This window comes from Dipodomys spectabilis, unplaced genomic scaffold (genome assembly GCF_019054845.1).
Source record: "Dipodomys spectabilis isolate Male_0828 unplaced genomic scaffold, ASM1905484v1 ptg000231l, whole genome shotgun sequence".
In the NCBI taxonomy this organism is placed as follows: Eukaryota; Metazoa; Chordata; class Mammalia; order Rodentia; family Heteromyidae; genus Dipodomys; species Dipodomys spectabilis.
The window spans coordinates 1,442,963-1,466,992 of record NW_024870908.1 but is presented as its reverse complement, the minus strand read 5'-3'; the positions used below and the strand labels follow the sequence as shown (position 1 = coordinate 1,466,992).

General features: G+C 47.7%; 1 protein-coding gene across 2 annotated transcripts in view; it reads left to right on the top strand.

Annotated features, from left to right (window-relative positions):
* The window catches only part of Mrtfb (myocardin related transcription factor B), a 127,020-nt gene that overhangs the window by 92,444 nt on the left and 10,546 nt on the right, over positions 1-24,030 (top strand). For both annotated transcript variants that reach the window (XM_042698369.1, XM_042698370.1), the window contains 7 exons: positions 1,276-1,351; positions 3,259-3,420; positions 4,934-5,112; positions 16,582-16,719; positions 18,510-18,760; positions 20,495-20,621; positions 21,028-22,053. In XM_042698369.1, coding sequence (XP_042554303.1) covers positions 1,276-1,351; positions 3,259-3,420; positions 4,934-5,112; positions 16,582-16,719; positions 18,510-18,760; positions 20,495-20,621; positions 21,028-22,053 — 1,959 coding nt within the window. The remainder of the gene's footprint in view (positions 1-1,275; positions 1,352-3,258; positions 3,421-4,933; positions 5,113-16,581; positions 16,720-18,509; positions 18,761-20,494; positions 20,622-21,027; positions 22,054-24,030) is intronic.

Sequence of the window (24,030 nt, the reverse complement as noted above, 5' to 3'; positions counted from 1 at the left end):
TCCAAAAATTCCTTAACAGTTTTCCCAGCGTGCAGTAATAACCACTTAGAATTTTATAAGATTGCCGGGCGCTAGTGGCTCACGCCTGTAATCCTAGCTACTCAGGAGGTTGAGATCTGAGGATCGCGGTTCAAAACCAGCCTGGGCAGGAGAGACCATGAGACTCCTATCTCCAATAAAAACCACCAGAAAACCGGAAGTGGCGCTGTAGCTCAAGTGGTAGAGCGCTTGCCTTGAGCTGAAGAGCTGAGGGACAGCGCCCAGGCCCAGAGTTCAAGCCCCACGACCGACCAAAAAAAAAAAAAAAAAAAAGAATTTTATAAGATACAAGACTGGTTGTTTTGTCAGTTGTGGGGCTTGAACTCAGGGCCTAGGTGCTGTCCCCGGGCTTCTTTGTGCTTGAGACTAGCACTCTACTACTTGAGGCAAGGCACCACTTCCAGTTTTTGAATGATTAATGGAGATGAGAATCCCACAGGAACTTTCCTGCCCAGGCTGGCCTCCAACCACGATCCTCAGATCTCAGCCTCCTGAGTAGCTAGGATAACAGGCATGAGACACCTGTGCCTGGTTAAGACTTACTTTAAAGCCTTATTTTTAAGAACTGAGTATAGTTCTGATAAAGGAAATATGAATGATGGTAATGACCTTATCAAAGGATATTAATATTTTTAGAAATCCAAAAATAATATTTTATTGAAATATGTTTAAGTGATTAGATTTGTGTTTTAAAAAAATCATCTTATTTTTTTTTTTTGGTTGGTCATGGGGCTTGAACTCTTGGCCTGGGCGCTGTCCCTCAGCTCTTCAGCTCAAGGTGAGAGCTCTACCGCTTGAGCCACAGCGCCACTTCCGGTTTTCTAGAGGTTTATTGGAGATAAGAGTCTCACGAACTTTTCCTGCTCAGGCTGGCTTTGAACCACGATCCTCAGATCTCAGCCTCCTGAGTAGTAGGATTATAGGAGTGAGCCTCTGGCGCCCGGCTTTTAAAAAACTCATCTTTAACATTTTGAGCTTTTGATTTTCATAAGTTTTGATGTTAAGACAATGAAGTACTTACTTGCTACTAACATCCTTTTCAAGTCTTTGGAGCATTTTGAAGATAACAATTTAAATCATATTGGAAATAGTTTCTTACTGATTTCTAGCCTTTTTCTCAAACACCTGACAAAAAGAATACACAGTTTACTTAGTGGATTATCCTGAAAAAATGGAAAACCACAATAAATTATGAATTATTTATGATAAGACTTTCTTTACCTCTTTTTTTTAAAGACTGAAAACTTTTTGAAACACAAGATTCGGAGTCGACCAGACCGTTCTGAACTTGTCAGGATGCATATTTTAGAAGGTACAAGTTTTATTTCTGCTTATTTTGCTGCGTTTTTCTCAAGAAAGCAAGTACAAATTCCATTCTTTCCTCTGATTCCCATTCTAGTAACTTTTTACCTCACAGGCTGGCATTCTCCAGATCTGAAGACCCCCAACTAAAACACTGTGTTTGGTACAGGAGAAGACTTGATTCTCCAAATAACCAGCTGATGAGCTGGCTGTTCCACTGCCAGTCCCGCAGGTGCCTTGCCCACACCCCTGGACAGGCTTCATCCAGAGGGGTTTTGTTGTTTTTTAAATAATGAAGGACATATGCCATGCTCGTTAAGTCATAAATCTAACCTTAAGCCCCAAGTCCTTCCTATCCCCTGGGCATGACTACAGTCCTTATGATCTGACATTTATCCACCCACCGCTCTCAAAGTCTCCCAGTGACATGACCTCCTCCCTGAGGATCCTGAGGGGAACAGCTGCCCTTCCATCCTTGCGAAAGACATGGCTTAGCCCCCCTTCTCCCCCTTTTCAGGAAGAGCAGTCTTGGAAGCTCATGCCTCTATCCATTTACTTTAGCTCCCAAAGCTTTTCTGATTTAATGAGCAGGATGAGGAACTTGATCCTGTGATAGTCACAAGTGTGTTAAGCCTTGAGAAGATTCAGAAAGAATCTGGAAACTTCATAAGCACTTGGAGATAGTTGTCAGGTAGAAACAAGATCCGTTGTCTCTGAGCCTGAATATAGAATTAGTATAGAATTAGGTGCATCTTACAAGATAAAGGATTGCAGCTTACCATGAGGAATAATCCTCAAAGGTCAGACATGTCCAAAATGAAATCTTCACGAGTTGTAAAACATATGGACCCCTGCCTTCCTGGAGCTGATGTTCTAGTGGTGAAAACAGATCACAATAAACAAAAAGGTGAATTTCAAACTGAAACAGTGTTCCACTGGAGAATAAAGAGGCTGCTGTGGTAGAGGAAAGACACAGGCTGACACCACCTTAGGATGTTGTAAAACAGCTTGTGTATTGAGTTAGACTCCAAAGTAGGGTCTCTTCTGGCCTGAAGAGTCCATGGTTGTGTGCTAGTCTTCCTCTCTCCAGCGCAAGGGTAGAAGGTACAGACATACCTTGCTCTACTTGGGTCATGTTCTCAGAAGTCCTCTGGATTGAAATGGCTTTTCCCAGAGTTTCAGTCGGGCAGAGCATCTACCAGCTATCAGCAATAAGTAATTTCAAAGAAGCCAGCCCTCTGGTAAGTAACATGGAAAATGACTCCTTCTGGGTCCTAGGTCAAAATTTCCTGATGTATGAGGCACAACATTGTGTAGTAACAGGGCTGTCTGCTTCCAAAACTCCTTTTTAATTAAAATAATTAAAACTAGGGCAAATACACAACTACAAAAGGAATCGCCATCTGGCACTGGTGGCTCACGCCTGTCATCCTAGCTACTCAGGAGGCTGAGATCTGAGGATCACGGTTTGAAACCAGCCCAGGCAGGAAAGTCCATGAGACTCTTACCTCTTTTAGTAAATGAAGAAAAAGCCAGATGTGGTGCTGTGGCTCAAGTGGTAGAGCACTAGCCTTGAACAAAAAAGTGTCCAGAGTTCAAGCCCCAAGACTGGCAAAAAAAACATTAAATCAATTTTGATTAGCTTGGTTTAAAGAAATAAAATTGGCAGATAAGTGCCTAAATTTTCTGCACTGGATGGCTTCAAACCAGGATCCTCAGATCTCAGCCTCCTAAGTAGGTAGGATGACAGGCGTGAGCCTCCAGTGCCTGACCTGGAGCATTCATAAACAGTCATCTCCTCTTCAGCAAAGATGCTAGGAACCTGTAAATGTCTAGGCCTGAGCTGATGATCCTGATAACATTGTGGGATGGAGATAGTAGTCCATGGAACAATGAAAATTGTGTTTCCTCTTTCAGAAACATTTGCAGAGCCCTCCCTGCAGGCTACTCAGATGAAGTTGAAAAGAGCTCGGCTGGCTGACGATCTGAATGAGAAGATTGCTCAAAGACCTGGTCCCATGGAGCTGGTGGAGAAGAACATCCTCCCCGTGGACTCCAGTGTGAAGGAAGCAGTTATAGGCAAGTGCTGGCTTATGGGGTCTTTTGAGGAAGAAGGGAAATGAAAGAGAGGGGAGAGGGAAAGGAAGGGAAGGCGGGAGGCAGAGATGGAGGGAGGATGGATGGATAAAGCACATTCATGAAAGGACCAGCATCCACCATGGGTATTGTTCTCTTGCTCAATTAGAAGTAGCCTGACATGGACAGTGATTCTCAGGACTGTTACTTCCTCCCGATTAACACAGATTACCCTTTCATGTCTGAGATTTAGGTCCGACTTTTCGTTTCATTATCACATTTCCTAGGATAAAGTTCAGTGTTATACTTTTTCATTTCTGGTGCTTGGTATTCTTACAAACCTTTCATTATATTTTCACAAGCTATTTTTCTTCTCTTTTAGAAAAGAGAATAGAGAAATGGCTTGTTCTGTGTTACTTTAGGAAAGCCAGTGGTGCGCTGATACAGATGTGTTCTGTGAAATGGTAGTCTCTGTCTGCTTTATCCTTGGCCTTCCCATACCTCCTGATTTCTCCCTCTTCTTCCTTGCTAAGGATTGAACCACTGGGCTATACCCCTATCTCCAGTGGTTTTTTGTTTCTGGTGTAACTTCTAGGAGAGGGAAAACGTCATTTCAAAAATAATAGTAGTTAATCTTTTGAAAAGTTACTGTCCTATTTTAAAACTGTTAGGCCAGGTGCCTGTGGCTCATGCCTGTAATCCTAGCTACTCAAGAATCTGAGGATCACAGTTCAAAGCCAGCCAGGGCAGGAAAGGCCATGAGACTCATCTCCAATTAACCACCAGAAAACCGGAAGTGGTACTGTGGCTCAGGTAGTAGGGCACTAGCCCTTGAGCTGAAGAGCTCAGGGACAGTGCCCAGGCCAAGTTCAAGCCCCACGACCGATCAAAAAAAAAACTCACAAAAAATTGTTGTAGCTTCCATTGCTCCCAGGGACTTATTTAAGTGTGAGTTTAAAGCTTAGATGATTTATAGCCATGAATTCCAATTTGTGCAATCAACTGTCCATCTAGGTTTGGAGGAACCACCCTCCTACACCCCCCCTTCTCCTCCCCTCCCCCAAAATAAGATGTGGATCTACCTGGAGGAACCCTGACGTTCTAGCCCTTTCCCCCATAACCATGTGGCCTTTCAACACTTGTTTCTGGGGCTGTCAGAGCTTGATCTGCATGCTGCCTCAGACCCTTACAGATCTTTAAATCTCTACCTTGGCCTTCCCTTTTTATCTTACTACTCATTTGTTGACAAATAGGCCTGAGCCACAGGATTTCATTCCTGTCCTCTGCACTCTTTAACTGGTAGTCGGATCTAAAGGCTTGGTCTGATTGGTGTTTTTAATTTTTTTCTCCCCCAAAATAAATCATAGGTAGCAGTGTGTGCTTCCACTGTGTTCCTTTCTTCTTTATTACTTTAAACCAGCTTGTGACATTCACATGGGTGGTGCTGTCTCCCCTTTTTCCTTTTAAGCGTGGTATTCCCAGGCCAGCGTACGTTAACAGTCATTTCTCTCTCTAGGCGCCGGGAAGGAGGGCTATCCCCACAGTCAGGGCGACTTCTCATTCGACGAAGACAGCAGTGATGCTTTGTCTCCCGACCAGCCAGCTAGCCAGGAGTCTCAGGGGTCCGCTGCATCGCCAAGTGAGCCAAAAGCCAGGGAGTCGCCATCTCCTGTGACCACAAACACTCCAACCCAGGTATGGCCTCGCGCTGCTCTGCTTTTTATTATAGACTGCATCAGGGCCACATGTTTTCACCAGAAGAAAAATCTGAACACACAGAAAAATACAATAGACTTACTTACCTATGATCAAACACTTAAAACTTTTCAATAGTTTCTTACGTATTATTTCTATTCTACATGTGCATTTCTTTTTTATGGTGGGGTTTGAACTCAGGCCCTGGGTGCTATCCCTGAGCTGCTTTTGCTTCAGGCAGCACTCTACTACTTGAGCCATAGCGCCAATTTTGACTTTTGGTAGTTTATTGGAGACAATTTTGACTTTTGGTAGTTTATTGGAGATAAGAGTCTTGTGACCTTTACTACCCAGACTGGCTTCAAACTGTGACTCTCAGATCTCAGCCTCTGGAGTCGCTGGGATTATAAGTGTGACCCATGGGTGCATGACCAGTGTTCATCTTTTCGTGATGGTTGCTTCACTTAGCATACTGTCCTCAATGTTTATCTATACTATAGTCTGTCAGAATCTCTTTTTATTCCAGTGTGTTTATTCATTTATTCATTATGTTCATTCGTTGTATCTGTGTTTTCTTCTAGTAGTTTTATGGTTTGGGGTCCTAAGACCCCAAAGATTTTTATATGGTGTTAGGAAGAGGGTCCACCCATCGTCCACATGTGGACAGCTAGCTCTCCCAGGACCATCTGTTGAAGGGACTGTTCTTGCCCAGTGAGAGGCTATGGCTCCCTGTTGAGAACCAGCTGACTATACAGACGTGAGGGCTAACCTTTCAGCTACGTGGCCGCTGGCCTCCACTTCTGTCTTAATGTCAGTACTGCACACTTAACGTGTGCAAACACCATCTTTCCTATTTTTTTCAAAACTATACTTAAGAGTACCAGAAAGATTCCATACGAATTTTAATATTTTGTTTGGGGGAAGATTGGCCCTTGTGACGCATACAGTTGAGTAGGTCTCAATATATACAGTTGTGTGATCATTGCCACTCTCTTAAGTATACAACGTGAAAGAAATCACTGACCTATTAACAGATGCTCCCCATTGTCCAGGCGCTCAGTGAACATGCTTATAAATAGAATTATACCTGTGGTCTCTCATACTGGGCTTCCTTCAGCTAGTACAATGTTTTGAAGATTCATCCATAATTTGCCATCTGTATCAATACATCATTTGTTTAATAGCTGATTAGTAGTCCAGCATATAGACTTGCCATATTCATAGACTTTTTTTGTCAGTAGTGGGGCTTGAACTCTGGGCCTGGGCGCTGTCCCTCAGCTCTTCAGCTCAACGCGAGTGCTCTCCCACTTGAGCCACAGCTCCACTTCTGGTTTTCTGGTGGTTAATTGAAGATAAGAGTCTCACGGCCTTTCCTGCCCTGGCTGGCTTTGAACCACAATCCTCAGATCTCAGCCTCCTGAGTAGCTAGGATGACAGGCATGAACCACCGGCACCCAGCATCATAGACTTTTGAATAATAAGTGGACATGTTTTTATTTTTCTTAGCATTCCACCTATGATTAGAACTGCTTTATCACATAGTAATTCAACATTGAGCTTTTTATCTTAACATTTATAAATGCTTTTCATTATCAGCAGATACACTTGCCAAACACAAGGTGTACTCCTGTAATCCCATCACTGAGGTCTGAGGATCAGAGTTCAAGGCCAGCCTAGGCTTTATAGGCAATATTGGGCCACCTAGGCCCTGTGGATAGACTGTCTTGAAAACAAAAAGCAAATATATAGCATTTCAGTTGAATTGAACTAATATATTGTATCTCAGTTAACCAGTGCCTTGTTGAGGGTTATCTAGAACTGTTTTCCTCTTTTTCATTCTTGTCCATACAGTAAGACCACTATGGTATTCTCACATACTTGCTACAAGTATAGTTAGATAAGTAGATATCATTGGGTGCTTGTCTATTTCTTTGGATAAATTACCAGATACTGAGTCTGTTGGGCCTAAGGTGGGCACTTGATTGTTTTTCCTGGAGTGTATTACAGACTTCCCTATCCCTATCTTTCCATAAGTAACAATACTTTCAACCCTGGATAGTTGTTTTATCTTTGTCTCCTTTTGCAGTGCCAGGGATAGACCCCAAGACCTCACAAATGTCAGGGAGGTATTTTACTACTGAGCTACACCCCAGCCTCGACCTTTAATGTTATAACTGGCATTTTAAATGGTTTCTGAGACCAAGTTATTAGTTTAGCAAATATTGAGCTCTTATTACCCTTAGATTATATTGGAACTGGAAATGCAGTACGTGCAAAAGAATCTTAGATTATTGTTTAATTATATTGGAAATTCACATTTCCAATTTTTAATGGTATTCACGTGTCTGTAGGTTTGGTAAGAATTCTAGTGTTGTACATTACTCGTTTTCATCTCCGTGAATCTTAATAGCCCTTGGTTATTTTACAATGAAAACTATTGGCAGTTCTTATTGGGACTGCTCAAGTTCAGGAAAATGTTCTTGTTAAGCTTGTTGTCTGATTTCTGAGTTGTTAAAGGACTTTTGACAGTTATCTGCTTTAATCCTTAGCATAGAGACAGCCTGTGTTTACATAAGCATGATAGACTGGAGACTATTTTCCTACATCATTGCTTTTCCCTCGCAAACATCTGTTTGGCGGAAACTATGCCTTCAGCACTATTTCCTTCGCCTCACTCATCACTGTGCTGTGAAGTACATTCATTTACTTCCTTCTTTCTCTGCCTCTAACAAGAATGTAAGCCTACTAGAGAGGGGAGACATTGACCCTTAGAGGTTAGACCTACTGTGTGTGCGCATCCAACATCCCACGCAGGCTCTGTGAGTGCAGACTGACAGACTCTTTGTAGAAGGTTCTGCTCGCTTCATCTGAGTAGGGCTCCTTCGAGGTGGTGTGAGCGCCAGCAGTTCACACCATCCTGTCCACGGTCACCAGCAAGCATGACCCCTCGGCTCTCTGGGCAGCTGGCCTGCAAACAGGATGAGGGATGGGGAGCCGTGCCCCCCATCCTGCTGTGTTCTCACATATTTGGTGCATCCTGATTTGAGCTTTAAAAATAGGGCTAAAAAGAATGTCAAGCATGCAAGCAAATAGCATTTTTAAAACCCAGTTCTACTTAGCATTTGGGCTGTCCTCTGCTACCGCCCAAGCGCCTCAGGATGTGATGGCTATTAGCATGACCTAAGCATTTCACCACCTTGCCCATCTGCCTGCTAATGGCGTCATCACAATTCTGCCTCCGCCTGCGCGCCTGCGTAGATTATCTTCTTCCTTTCCCTGTATTGCTTGTGATAGTTAAGCTTTCTACTTAGATGAGCCTAAGTTAAAAGCAGCAGCCCCACCCAGCATACTGGCATTTAGAATCTTTGAAGGAAAACAGGAATGGTGGTGGTGTTAAAGAATGAATTTGGACTGGTAAGTGAGGCACAGCTTTTCCAACTAAGTAACTCCCGTGTTGCCAGTCTATAGGCAACACGCAGACTGCTGAAAGTCTGTCCCACTTTAGAGGCTGCTAGCAGGCCAGAGCCAGAAATGGAGCCCTGCCCCGTGCCTGCCATCGTATCAGTAAGGAACCTGACAGCCACTTTTCTTGTGCTTTTATTCATGGAATTAAAGCACATCCAAGGAAAATGTGCCGGCTTGCTATCGGAGAAAGATGCATCTTCGGGAGGTTTGTAAATAATAGTGAGGATTCTGGTTTCTTCTGTTGTTGCTGCGCGGGTACTGGGACTTCAACTCCAGGCCTTGAACTCTCAGCTTTTTGGGTCACAGCTGGCACTTTACCACTTGAGCCATCTCAAGTGTCAAACGTCTATGTTTTTACTGATTAAAAAAATACAAGTCTCTCAGGTTAGCTCTCTCAGGTTAGCTCTGCCTAATAACCCTCAGTCCTCAGCATCCTGAGTAGACGGAACACAACTGGAATAGTTTTCAGTGGCAAACTATGATTCAGTGCTGTCTCTGGGGTTTTTGTTTTTAATCACAAAGAATGGATAATTAGGCTTTCTTTATTTGGGTAGTTTTTGTACTTTATTTAGAATTTGTCCAGACTTCTTAGTTGATGTGTATATTTACCTACTCTTATTTCCCTCAAGGAGAAAGGACTTAACACATTGTTTATTAGATACCAAGATTTCCCTCATGTTGTCCCAATAACTTGCACCAAATACCTGGGTCCAGCACATCAGCAAGTAGTTACTGATTTAATGAATGAAATGGCTATTTTTAGATCCAAACCCTACCCAAAGGGGGTATATTAAAAGTCTTGGTTGACAACTAATGGACTTTTAGGTGGTGATTGGGTCATGAGGTCCTGACCTCATTAATGGATTAATTCATGGATGAGTTCGTGGGTGAATGGACTGTTAGATCCTCTTCCACCTTCCCTGCCTGCCGTTCCCAGGTGAGCAACAGTTCTCTCTTCCTCTTCTGTGTTCCCCCTCTTTTCCTCCTCTCCCTCATGTCTCTCTCCTTCTGTCTTTCCTTTTTTTTTTCTTTTCTTTTGCCAGTCCTGGGGCTTGAACTCAGGTCCTGGGCACTGTCCGTGAACTTCTTTTGCTCAAGGCTAGCACTCTACCTTGAGCCACAGTGTCACTTCTGGCTTTTTCTATGTAGGTAGAACTGAGGAATGGAACCCAGGGCTTCATGCATGCTAGGCAAGCGCTCTACCACTGAGCCACCTTCCCAGCCCTGTCTTCCCTCCTCTCTTCAGCCTTGCTCTCCGCTCTGCGTCTTCTCTCCACTTTGTCCTCTGTGTGTCTGTCCTCTTTTCTCTCTCTCTGTGTTCCCTCTCCCTCCCCTTTCTTCCTTCCCTATCTTTCTCCCTATCACTCCCCTCTTCTCTCCCTACTTTGTCTTTTCTGTGTGTCTATCCTCACTCTTTCTCCTTTCCCTCGCTGCTTTTCTTTTCTCCCTGTCTTCCCTCACCATCTTTATCCCCTTCCCTCTCTCCCTCCTCTCCACTTTGTCCTTTCTATGTGCCTGACCCCTCCCTCCTTCCTCTCTCCCTCCCCTTCTGTCTCCTCTCTTCCCCCCTTCCCTTCCTCCCTGTCCCCTCTCTCTTCTGTCTCCTCCCTCCTTTCTCTTTTCCTTCTCTTCTTCTCCCCCCTCTCTCTATGTCTCTTTTCTGCTCTCTTTCTTCTCTCCCATCACAGCGTGTGTTCACAGGCTTGAAGTAGCACAGTTTAGGGACCAAGGACTGATCATCTCTGAACCATAGGCCAAACCTTAGATGCTGTCTCAGCGAGCGCGCCGTCCTGCGTCACCTGTTAACACCTTGGAGCCCATGAGCAGGGCAGGTGGGCCCTCCTCAAGTAGGTTGTCTGTGCGTTTTGTCAGAGTCATGGAAAGCTAACACAAGGACATGTGCACAGATGTTTACAATACTGTCATTTTGGTTTGTAACTCCACATTTTTCCTAAAGGATTTGAAAGCAAAAATACATAAAAATTGTATGTGATGTAGCCATGAACGTAGATGTATAATTTGTGGAGCCTGTAAAGCAGTATATTGTATATGACTACAGTCGGTATTAAGACAAGATGTCACAAATGTAGGGTGTTAACTGTAATCTATGGATTATTTTAGGAAAATATCTACAGAATCTAAGCAAAAGAGAAAGAGGAGGGCATCAAAAACAGATGGAAAGACGCCCGAGTTCAGGGAGGGAAGTGTACCTTGGGAGTCCTTACGACACAGGCGCTCGGTGGCTGCAGTACATCCCCTGTGATAAACCAAAAACCACAATGTTGATTGTCTTATCCTGACTTTGAGAATTATTTCAAAGCTACACTAATCAGGCACAAATACAGACTAACAGCAGAGAGCCCAGAAATAAGCTCTTAACATGCATGGTGAAAGAATCTGACAAGGTACCAAATCATCTAATGAGGAAAAGACAGTCTTCCTCAACCAATGATGCTCAGCAGCTTTGCATCCACATGGGAGAGAATGAAGTGGGACTATTTCTGTAGCATTCTACACCAAAGTTAACTTCATGAACAAAGAGCTCTGTGTAAGATCCAAAGCAATAAAACTCTTAGCAAGAAATCATTGCCAAATCAGTGTTATGAAAATTTCCTTTGACTATGAGACCAAAGTAACTATGTTAAAAACAAAGTATTAAATTCAGAACTTCTGTGCAAAGCAATCAGCTGGGTGCCAGTGGCTCACGCCTGTAATCCTAGCTACTCAGGAGGCTGAAGATCTGAGGATCGCAGTTCAAAGCCAGACCGGGCAGGAAAGGCCGTGAGACTCTTATGTCCAATAAACCACTCAAAACCAGAAGTGGTTAAGTGACTCAAGTGGTAGAGCTAGCTTTGAACTAAAGAGCTCAGGGCCACAGCACCCAGGCCCATGACTGACAAAAAAAAAGCATATTATTAACAGTCAAAGGTCAGCCTATAGAATAGAATATTAGAAAGTCATGATAAAGGATTACTATACATTGGTCAATGGGCATATCACAAAACCTCCCAACATATAGCATAAACCCATTGTACACATGATGACAAATGATAAGGTATAATGTAACTGATCATTAAGGAATTACAAATTAAAACCAAAGGATGCCACCTTATGCCCATAGTTACTGTTGCTGTCCAAAGAGCAGAAAGTAACAAGTTTTGGCAAGGATGCTGAGCAAACTGGGGTTGTATGTGCAGCTAAGGAAGTCAAAGTAGCCCTGGAGACCAGTGCTGGCCTCTCCAGACATTTGAAATGGAATCCACCATACGATCTAGCCGGTCTGCTTGTGTCCTCCATCTGAAAGAATGGGAAGCCCAAGTTAGGACAGACATATGCCTACCTGGCTTACAGGAGCAGCATTGAGAGTCGGAGTGCAGGGAGCTAGTGTCCATTGACAGTGGACAAACCCAGTGCACAGAACGCCAGCAGTGGCTCTCACAGTCAGAGCAGAAGACAGTTCCACCAGGCGCAGTGCATAGGTGACTCTCTATCATTATACCAAAAGAAACAGCCCAGCCCCCAAAGCCACTCTGTCCTTCCACTCCAGGGACCCGTAAGCTGTCCCTAGGATTAGAGAATGATGGGGTCATGAAAAAAGCTGGCGGTGACAGGAATGAAGAGTGTAAACGTTACCTACAGTGATCAAAAGCGGTAAATCTTATGTACGTATTACTGCAGATTTTAATGATGCACCTTTCAAAGCCATGATTTATGCAAATCTGCACTACTAATCAGTGATGCATGTAAATCAGCTAAATGTCCGCTAGATTTTATGCCAGTAAATCAAATGGCTTTTTATATTGTTCTAAAGGTAAAATGGTTAAACTGAAAATTATAAATTAGAACAATCAGGGCTAGACAAAGCTAAGGTTTTACATTAAACACATCTTTCAAACATACAAAACAGGTTTTCAGTTTACAAAACATGTTTTCAGTTTACATTGAGCTTATTCATTGTTCATTTTGTCTAGGGATTCATATATGGAAATATTAATGACTAGCTGCATTTGAATTTGTTTGCATGTAGACATCTTAATCAAAACTCTTACTACATCCTAAAGTAAAACAGACTTACTGCAGATTTAAAAGCTACAGTATACAAAAGCTTGGTTTGTTTAGGTTTTTTTTCCCAATATCTAGTTTCTGTCCCCAATATTGCATAAAGAAAATAGTAATTGAAGAAAGCACTTCCACCAGGCATTGCTACTCGGGAGGCTGAGGTCTGAGGATCATGATTCAAAGCCAGCCTAGGCAAAAAAAGTCCCCAAAAGACTCTTATCTCCAATTAACCACCAGAAAACCAGAAGTGGTGCTGTGGCTCAAGTGGTAGAGTGCTAGCCTTGAGCAAAAGGGCTCAGGGACAGCATCCAGGCCCAGAGTTCAAGCCCCATGACCAACAAAAAGAGAGGAAGGAAGGAAGCAATCACACACACACGCACTTTGCCAGAGAGCGACGTTTGTCCTTGGTGAGTGGCTGTTCTGTAGGAGAATGAGCACAGAGTCTGCTCATTTGCTCCAGCCTTAACTGTTCCATGGTGCAGAACTCCGTAGCAATCTCCAGAAGAGAACTGCTGGTCTAAGCATTTTTCTGATGTGTCCTCTTACGGTGCTAACATGACAATGAGAGAAAGGGCCTCCTGCCACTGTGACCTAAGAAGGAATCATGAGTAGTCATGGGACAAGAAGAGGAAAGTCAGCAACTTGCCTGTTTCTCTATGGAAACATTTCCCCAGCATTTTGAAAGTCAATTTTTATAGTACCAAACTTAAGCTTGCCTAGGATTCTTTTTAAGATTTTAACACATTGCTGAATTTACTGTGAGCCATGGTATCCTATATAGCCTGGATATTCTTAATCTTTTAAGTTCTTCTGGTAATATAAGCCAATAGGAAGGAAACAGACACGGCCTAAATGAGGTCTCGGGTCGTTGTGTTTGGGGACTGCAGTTCTTGTAGCTGAGCTCAGAGCCTCGAGCTTGCCGCACACATGCTCCACCATTGAGCGAGGCCTCCCACCTGTTTTTATGTTGGTTGTTTCAAGGTAGGGTCTTCCTTTTTGCTCAGGCTAGCCTGGACTGTGAGCCTCCTACGTGTGCTCTCTCCCCCCCGCGCCCCCCCCCCGCCCCCCCCCGCTGTCTTTGGGAAAGGCAGGCTCAAGAGCCATGATGCCAGCCCGCCGATAACAGGCACACACCCAGCTGCTGACTGAGATGGCTGGCCTCCAGCAGCAGTCCCCTGCTCACTACCTCCCAAGTTGCTATAATTAACAGGCTTGATCCACCAGGATGGCCTATTTTTTTTCTCTCTTTTAAGGCACACTAAAAAGACTAATAAACTGGGAGCCACTGATACCTGTAATCCTAGCTGCTTGGGAGCCTGGAGGGAGAAGGATCATAGTTTGATGCCAGACCTGGCAGAACTACTTATAAAACCCCTTCTCAACAAAGAACCAGACTCTCCAGTATGGCACCTGCTATCCTAGATACTGGGGGTCGTGCACAGCCATGCTCAAAGCAACACTTTGGTAAATAACAAGTAAAAAGCCTTACAAAATATAACAAAGTGCTATTGTCCTAGGTACTTGGGAGACAGATAGAATGATTGAGGTTCAAGCAGAAGTTTGTGAGACCCTGAGCTCAACTAGTAGCTGGGTACTGTAGTACATAAACGTCACCCCAGATATGTGGGAAGCATAAGTAGGAGGCTCAAGGTTCAGACCAGCCTGAGGAATAAACACAAGGCCCTATTCAAAAGCAAAAAGGGATGGGAGTATGGCTCAAGCAGTAGAGCAAGTGCAAAAAGCCAGTACTACCAAAAAAGGGGTGTGTGTACTAACAATGTGAAGAAGAGTTTAAATACTTCTCTCTTTACTAGAAATTATCTTTGCAGTAAGAGTGGCTAACCACCACTATTTCAGTTCCGTTATTCTTGTGCTTTTCTGAAATTCCAGCGGAGTTCATGAGAACAGTGATTGCGACTAAGGATGATTTGGCACCGCCTAGAAACGAGGCAGAACATTTGCACAACTATTATGATGGATTCTGCATCCGTGCTTCTGGATGTTCTTTCAGATTATTAACCCTGCTCACACTGTCATACCAGTTAGTCGGTGAGGGCTGGACAGGTCACATGATTCCCAGCTCACAGTGTATCTGGAGTAGATACATGCATATATAATTCATAATCCAAACATTCCATTCTACCTCAGATAGTTACGGAATAGCCCAGGAGATGTTTTTTGCCCTCTGTGATAACTTACCCAGAGATAAGTACCCTTGTTCGCAAAAAGGATGCAAGGATTCAGGAAGGCCACATCCTCTGCATGGAGTGTGAGGTGAGCTGGTCTGAGGTTCAGGAAGGGGCCAGGGCTTCCAGGGATGTTGGGGCCATCCCCGGGATGAGTCGTTTCCCTTCATTTCTGCTTGAATCGTGCAGTGTGACCATCTTTCTGAAGGGTTTCGTATTGTTAGCCATGATTTCCAAGCTGACATCCATGAAGAAAGCTGAGCTGGCACACACAGTTGCACGCGCACACAGCTCCGGCCGGACTGGGGAATGTGACCTAGCTGAGCAAAGCCATGAGGAATGTCCATTCATCCATCAAACAAATGTTTGTTAAGTAACTAGATGCGCCGTGCTTCATATTTCTTGCTGCTAATAGCCCTCTGGATTTTGGGGTCATTTAAGGAGGGAAAATATGATTTACTATTTTAAAACACAAGTACTTCTAGAGAACTGACTTTGATTGTTAGTGTCGTAAGTCTGAACTGTGTGGGGAAATGAAAGTAAAGAAAATCAAGACACTATTCCTTAAAATAAAGCTGGTATTAAGCCTACCACATCCCTCCCACTGACTGCTGACATAGTGCTATTTCCAGTAGATGGACACTTAAAATCTGAAAGCAGATTGCTTGTAGAGTGAGAAAACCACCTGGTGCCAATGACTCACGCCTGTCATCCTAGCTGTTCAGGAGGCTGAGATCTGAGGATCAGGATTCAAAGCCAGTCCGGGCAGGAAAAGTCCATGAGACTCTTATCTCCAATAAATCACCAGAAAACCACAAGTGGAGCTGTGGCTCAAAGTGGTAGAGCACTAGCCTTGAGCAAAAAGAACTCAGGGACAGCACCCAGGCCCCTGAGTTAAAGCCCCACAGCCAACAATAACAACAAAAGGTGAGAAAGCCCAGCAAAGCCTTTCCTAGCTTCCTCTGCTCACCTGACTCCCTCCACTGAGCACCAGCAGCTGTGATGGAGAGAACAGGACAACCCTTCTCCGTAGGCAAGGTGGCTAGAGGGAGACCGGCCCGTCCCAGCACAGCGCGCCCCTCAGCCACTCTCCTACCGTGGGAAGTGGAGGTGTGGCCAATACTTGCTGGTCGGGTTGGGGATGCAGTAGGTGGAGGGGTTGACCATGAGGGTGTCACCAGGCCTGGGCTCGGGGGCACTGTGCTGTAGCCTCCAGCCAGCCCGAAAACCATACAAATGCCATATATTGTTCTGATCATGAATCTTGAAATTTTTTTTTTTCTGCCAAAAAGTGGTAAGCTCTGAGCATAATTCTGAGAACATACAACAGTCAGGCTGGCCTTACCTAGAGCTGCTTGTTGATATGGGACAAAGCCTAAATAATTGATCCCTCCAAGGTAAGGCATGATGCTCCACCACCTGAGTCTCGGACACAGTGCATTTTTCCTTCATTTCTTCTCTAGTGGATTTTTTTTTCTGGTTGTAGGGCTTGAACTTGAGGCCCTGAGCTCTTTTGCTCAAGGTTAATCTGTACCCCTTTGAGCCACAGCTCCACTTACGGTTTTTGAGTGGTTATTTGAAGATAAGAGTCTTACGCACTTACTGAGTGGGCTGGCTTCGAACCATGATCCTCAGATCTCAGCCTCCTGAGTAGCTGGGGTTACAGGTGTGAGCCACTGGTGCCCAGCTAGACTTTTAATGAGGTGATTTCTTGTCATTCATTCCAGTTTCCTTGTTCCTTTTCTGCCTTTTTCACCAGTTTACTTCAGTGACCCCAACAGTTCCTGAATTCTTGAAAACACCTCCCACTACGGACCAGCCTCCCACCCGGTCCACAGCTCCCGTCCTTCCTACAAACACTGTGTCCTCCGCAAAGACTGGCCCTGCCCTGGTGAAGGTGGGTACCGAGTGCACACACGGCGGGGCGGGGCGCCCATCTGCATGCCCAGTGTCCCCCCAAGACTCACTAAACCTGTCCATACACGACATGTTCTGCAGACCAGGTTTGGCCCACGGGGCCAGGCCTCCAGTCCTCCCACCAGCGCCTCCTAGAGAAGCTTCCGATTTGGGTCCCGTCCCTACATTTCACTTGGGCAGTTAGAAAAAAATCTCAGGGAAGAAGAACATTCTTAAAGTTCTTAAAATGATACTTAGAATCTCTCACTGAAGTATATGGGCGGGCTGGTAATGCTATAATCATTTCAAAGTGGAACTGGAAAGGGCATGAGGGACTTAGCTGCCCTCTTGCTGCCAGTCAGGAGCTGGACGGGGCCAAGGCAGCTCTGCCCGCCCCACAGCCAGCAGCAAGGGAGCGCCGCCCACAAGAGCTGCCGCCTGCTCTCTCCCCCACGCGGCCACTGGACAGCACGTTGTGTGTGTCACCAACTCCCATTGCGTAGCACTGGGGCCATCCCTGCCCATCAGCTCGTACCTGGGCTTCTCCATACGCACATCCTCGTGATGTCAGGGCTAGAGGCAGCTCGTTTTCCTCTGCTGACATGAAAATCCAGCACTGCCTCTAAGTTTCTGCTCTTTGCTGGAGTCTTTCTCAATAGAAGGCCTTGGTTGGGGGGAAAAGCACTGTTTAAGAATGTGACATTCAAGCTGGTTGCCTGTGGCTCACACCTGTAATCCCAGCTCCTTGAGAGGCTGAGATCTGAGGATTGTGGTTCAAAGCCAGTCAGTCCAGGCAGAGAAGTCCCCATGAGACTCATCTCCAATTAACCACTCAAAAACTAGAAGTGGCCTTGTGGTTCAAGTGGTAGAGTGCTAGCCTTGAGCACAAAGAAGCCCAGGGACAGTGCCCAGGCCCTGAGTTCATGCCCCAAATTGACCCCCTCCCAAAAAAAGTGACACTCAGGGCTTGGTTAGAGAAGCCAAGGATAAGACACCACCACAAGGCTGAGTTGGGAAGAGATGGAGGACATGTCCACATCAGCCCTGGTGAGCCAGCGCTGGCTCCAGTGCCCCGGCCATGTCCACCCGCTGCATCACACAGCCATGACATGCTGTAGAAGCGTCCTGTGAGCACCGAGCGGTCACCACATGCAAAGGCCGGGAGACAGGGTCAGCACACGCTGGCCCGGAGCATGCCCACAGACTCGCCAGGGACCACTCCAGGTATAGACGGTCAAGCACTCCCTTCTCTTCCTTCTGGTTTTGTTTTTTTGTGGGGCCTGAACTCTGGGCCTGGGCGCTGTCCCTCAGCTCTTCAGATCAAGGCTAGCACTCTACCACTTGAGCCACAGTGCCACTTCTGGCTTTTTTCTTTTTGCTTATGTGGTGCTGAGGAATCGAACCCAGGGCCTCATGCATGCAAGGCAAGCGCTCTACCACTGAGCCACCTTCCCAGCCCCCATCTATTTTTAAACACTGCAGTGAACTAGTCTTGTCCTTCCCCTTTGCACATGAAGTGACAGGTAAACCCTGAGCACTGTGTCCACACGGCCCACAGTAAGGGCTCATCCAGCTTAAAGGACGAATGCCGCACTAATCCCAAGAACAGTACCACGGGAGAGGCTGTGTGCTCTAAGCCAAAATGGCCTGTTTCCCTGGCTCTTGCCATGTGATGGCACACTAGTTCCTAGGTACACTGCTTTTTCACTTAGTCACTGAGATTCCCACTACCATCAACTGCAAGGGTAAAGCTGTGAAAAACGATCTTGTCTTTCTCCCTCCGAAAAACAGCAAAGCCATCCCAAGAATCCAAATGATAAACACCGCAGCAAAAAGTGCAAAGATCCCAAGCCACGGGTAAAGAAGTTAAAGTACCACCAGTACATTCCTCCAGACCAGAAGGGGGAGAAGAATGCACCCCAGATGGACTCCAACTACGCTCGGCTGCTCCAGCAGCAGCAGCTCTTCCTGCAGCTGCAGATCCTCAGCCAGCAGCAACAGCAGCACTACAGCTACCAGGCCATCCTGCCTGCGCCCATCAAGTACGGCCTGGGCAGTGGGTGGGGCTCTGGGGTCAGGAGGACCCGAGGTCTGGAGGTTGGGTGTGGTCCTGTGTTCAAGCTCCACGGTTGTTCACACTTTGCTATCCAAGCTCACAGTATAGCACTGGAAGTCACAGTGAGGGTGGCTTTGTAAGTTAGAGATGCCCTTTCACAATTAGTCATGCGGGAGAGATTTGCCTGTTGAAAAGAAGTGGGCACAAGAGTGGGAGTGGTCTAAGAAAGCAAGTCGTGGGGCTTGGACTCTGGGCCTGGGCACTGTCCTTCAGCTCCTCAGCTTAAGGTGAATGCTCTACCACTTGAGCCAGAGAGCCACTTCTGGTTTTCTGGTGGTTTTATGGCCTTTCCTGCCTGGGCTGGCTTTGAACCACAATCCTCAGATTTCAGCCTCCTCAGTACCTAGGATGACAGACGTGAGCTACCAGCGCCCGGTGAAAGCAAATGCTTCTATAGGAATGGCTCAGGACGCACCTGGAAGGGCTGGGGCATGGTGTGAGCGCTGGTGGAGAGGGTGCCCAGGTGCCGGGTGGTGGCAAAGCAAAGGAGGGAGACGTTAGCACAGTCCCATCTCAACAGCAAAAGGCCGGGCTTGGTGGTTCACACCTGTCTTCCCAGCCACATAGGACACAAAGGAGGAGGATTGCAGTCCGGGTCCACCTGGGCAACATAGCGAGAACCTGTCTGAAAAATGATTAAAGCATAAAAGACTGGGGCATGGCTCACGTGGTAGAGCAGCTACTTAGCAAGCACAGGGTCCCAAGTTCAAACCCCAGTACCACAGTACATTATTTATCTTTACCCGAATTCCCTCACAAAGCCTGGAGCCCGATAGTACCTGTGCCAGTGGCATTTACCCACCTCGTGTAGTCCTTCTGTTTGTGGAAGGAGTAAGAGAGGGCTTCCTTCAATCTGCCTCGCCCAGAGTGGATGGCCACGGGAGCACGGCAGCCTGCATGCAGCCCTCAGCTCCTTCCTCTTTTTCTCTGGCTTTGAGTGAAGAGATTCGTTCAGCCTTTAAAGTAACAGAACCAAGTTAAACACTGAATCATAGTCACAAGTACTTTAAACCAAGTACTTTTCAACTGGAGGATGTCTGCATAGAATAATTGAAGTGTGCGTCCTACGGGCAGTGGCTGGGGCGACGCGCCAGGGCCGTGTAGGCCGTGCGTCCGCTGCTCAGACCCAGGGAGCGTAGAGCAGGAGCAGAAAGCAAGTGTCTGAAGGCTCCTTAGGAGACAGTGAGGCTGCGCAGCACAGATTGCTCACTCTAACCTGAGCAGAGGGAAACAAAGATAAGCATTTGACATTTTATCCAGACCTCTAGAAAGTGTGCCATTGTTGAAGCACCCCCTCCCTCCACGGCATGGCAGTGCCACCCTGCTAGCTCCAGGGCTGTGTGGAGGGAGCTCTGGTTCCAGTTCCGTTCTGTCCCCTGCTTGGCTGCTCTCCATCAGCACCATGCCGGCGCGGAACCTGGAGCGTAGCGCGAGCTGGTAGCGCACAGGCTGCCCTTCCAGCCCGGCCGCCCTTCCAGCCCGGCCGCCCTTCCAGCCCAGCCGCCCTCTGTGAGGCACCCCAGCACAAACAAGCTCACAAAACCTGCCGCAGTTCTAGTTGACACTGTCGACTCTCCCGATCCGTGACCAGGGCCCCGGTGTCTTCCTAAGCTAACCCTTAGGAGAAACTGTCTAATTATGAACTTGGTTTCTTTTGAAGAAATGACAAAAACAGCAACAGTGGGACTCCGACTTTGAGCAGCACCACGCCCAGCACCCCCCGACAGAGCCCCGCCGCGCCCGGCAGGAAGCCGGGGCCTCTGCCTTCCAGTCTGGATGACCTCAAGGTGATTCCACACGGAGCCCACTCGAAGCACCTAGGCCAGCCTGCCAGACACGGCGCACTCAGCTCACAGCACCTTCCACCACACCAGAGCCTTTTCAGAGGCACTTGCTTTTACTTCCCGTGGGTTTTCTAGGATGCCCGTAACAGCTCTCAGGGACTGTCTTGTGCTGGTAGTGTGGCGAGCAGCTGTTGGTAGAGGGTGTGCATAGTCTCTGGTTCGTCTCCTCCTGTGCCCTGCTTGCTAACCAAGCGTCATTGTCGGTGAGCACACGGAGGAGACAGCTCACGGGGTAGCCATGGTTGCAGGCTGGGGACACAACACAGCTCCCTAGGTACGGGGTGGACAGCAGCCTGTGGCTCCGCCAGATCCCTATAAACCCAGAGATGTGATTTCTTTGTGCCACCAGGTATCAGAACTGAAGACAGAGTTGAAATTAAGGGGACTGCCAGTGTCGGGCACCAAGACAGACCTCATCGAGCGCCTGAAGCCCTTCCAGGAGGCAGGCAGCGGCCTTGCTGCGGGCGGCATGGTGGCGGCCTCCGCTGCCATCGTCACCAGTAACCCGGAGGTCACCGTGGCCCTGCCGGTCACAGCGCTACCCAGTGCTGCCGGGCCGGGCCCTGTCCCCACGCTCAAGGCGGAGCTGCCACCTGCCGGAGCCAGCCACCCCACCCCTGCGGACGCCGCTCACTCCCCCCTGCCCATCTCCCCCGCGCCCTCCGAGCAGTCCAGCCTCAGCACCGACGACGCAGCCATGGCCGACACGCTGACCGAGATCATGACCATGATGTCACCCTCGCAGTTCCTGTGCTCGTCCCCGCTGAGAGTGGCGAGCCACGAGGACAGCCTGAGCCCCGCCAGCAGCACGCTGTCCACCCTGGAGCAGGACGCGGCCGAGAAGGACCGCAAGCTTCAGGAGAAGGAGAAGCAGATCGAGGAGCTGAAGAGGAAGCTGGAGCAGGAGCAGAAGCTCGTGGAGGTTCTCAAGATGCAGCTGGAGGTGGAGAAACGAGGCCAGCAGCAGCGGCCCCCCGAGCCCCAGCCCGGCACGGCCCCACATCCCGTCAGCATGTCGGACCCAAAGCAGGGCAGCAGCGTGCCTCCCACCGTCAAGGACGAGGCCTCCCTCCCGGACTGCTCCAGCCCGCGGCAGCTTGGCCCCGTGGCCGGCCACTCAGGAAGCCAGCCCATGTCCACCGGCGGCCAGGCCCTCGTGGCCAAAAAGGCCGTGGTCATCAAGCAGGAGGCGCCGGCCGAGCCGCAGAGCATCGTCTCGCAGTTCTATGTGAGCCCCCAGGGACAGCCGCCCACCGTGGTCGCCCAGCCGCAGGCCTTGCTCACCACGCAGACGGCCCAGCTGCTGCTCCCCGTCTCCATCCAGGGCTCGGCCGTCACCTCAGTGCAGCTCCCGGTGGGCAGCCTCAAGCTCCAGGTGGGACGCGCATCGGCCCATCATGCCGAGTCGCTTTTACCCCCCCCCCCCTTTCCCTCAGTGGCTTCACCACTGGCAGGGAAACGGTTCACAAGTAGAGGGCTAGCCCCATTTTCATCCAGTGAACACGGGCCTTTCTGTTCCTGCTGTTCCCCTCAGTGAACCGTGTCGGGCATAGAGACCCTTTAGAACACCAGTGGCTGCCCTAATTTAGCACAGCCCCAACATCAATTCCCCCTTCCCCAGAAGGGCCCCAGCAACAGACCCCACTTCTGGCTAAGGACCTCTAGACCCAGGTCTTCTGACCCCCAGATCTGGATCCTAGAAGGCGCTGGTGACGTAACGCTGCCTCACGCACAGCCCTGGGGGGCAGGGGCGCCGGAGCTCCAGGCCCCCAGGTCTCCACGCAGCTTCTCACCTCCCATCTGCCCCAGTTGCTTCTGTGTAGTGCCACTGGGTAGGTCTTAACCACCTGTGGGCTGTAAGTCCCAACAGACCATGTGGACCAGTGCTTCTTGGTCTTCATATCTGTAACAACAGAGAGAAATCATCTGGAAGCCCTTGGCCTATGCCTAAAGTCTTAACACTTTTATCTGTAGATCATCTGAGTTGAAAGTCTATTCCATACTGTCTCTTTAAGTGTGTGCACGTTATGTCCATGTGTGTGCATGCGCCAGTACTGGTGACTGAACTCAGAACCTGGCCACTATTCCCTTTGCTTTTCCACGCAAGACTGGTGCTCTGTCACTTGAACCACAGCTCCACTTCTGGCTTTTGCTAATTAAAGATAAAAATCTCAAGAACTGTTCTTTGAACATCAATCTTCAGATCTCAGCCTCCCAAGTAACTAGGATCACAGGTCTGAGTCACCAGTACCTGGCTCCATGCTGTCTCTTTAAAAGACATATGACATACACATACACACACAATTTTTCACTAGAGCTGATACAGAAATGAACCCAGATTTTATCCAAGCCTGTGAGGACCCAGCATGTGGCCGGCTGCCCCAAGCTCCTTGGTGCATGTTGAAACAGTGATCGTGGAGTTGAGGCTCACAGATTTCCTTACTGCTGTGAAATGTACAATCCTGCCCTGCCGTGGGCAGAGCTACTACGCAGCCCCGTTCAGTTCCCAGTTTTCTGGTGGAAACTGCTCCCTGTGCAGATGGAAAGGCCAGCTGATGGATGCTGGGTCAGCCTTGCTCAGGTTCACCTGGTTGGCGGGCAGGAGCTCGGCGCCCGTAACTATGATCTAGCCACTTGGGAGGCTGAGGTCTAGGGTTCCCGGTTTGAAGCCAGTCTGGGCAGGAAAATCCACGACACTCATCACTAGTTAACCACCAGAAAACCAGAAGCGGAGGTGTGGCTCAAAGTGGTAGAGTGCTAGCCTTGAATGAAAAAGCTCGAGGACAGCTCCTAGGCCACAGGTTCAAGCCCCACTACCGACAAAAGTAAACAAAAAATAAAGAGGAGAGGGAGTCCTGCCTGCTATTGCACAGTAGGGTCACTACAGATGGCCTCCATAAAGCCAGGAGAAAAGCTGTGAACGTTTTCCTAAAGAAATGACAGAGTGGAGACGTGACAGAGTGGCAGGGCGCTGGCCTGGCACGTGGAGCCTGGTTCATCACTCTGCACCAGAAAGATAAAAGTTTCACCTGACTTTTAAACCTTAAGTATAATATGTACACTATCAAAACATCCATGGCACCCCATTAATGGTACATAGGTATGGGTTAAAATTAAATTTGAAAAAACAGTTAAGAGTCAGATCTGGGCTGGGAAGGTGGCTTAGTGGTAGAGTGCTTGCCTAGCATGCCTAAAGCCCTGGGTTCGATTCCTCAGTACTGCATACACAGAAAAAGCCAGAAGTGGCGCTGTGACTCAAGTGGTAGAGTACGAGCCTTAAGCAAAAGCAGCTCAGGGCCAGCGTCCAAGCCTTGAGTTCAAGCCCTAAGACTGGCAAAAACAAAAACAAGAC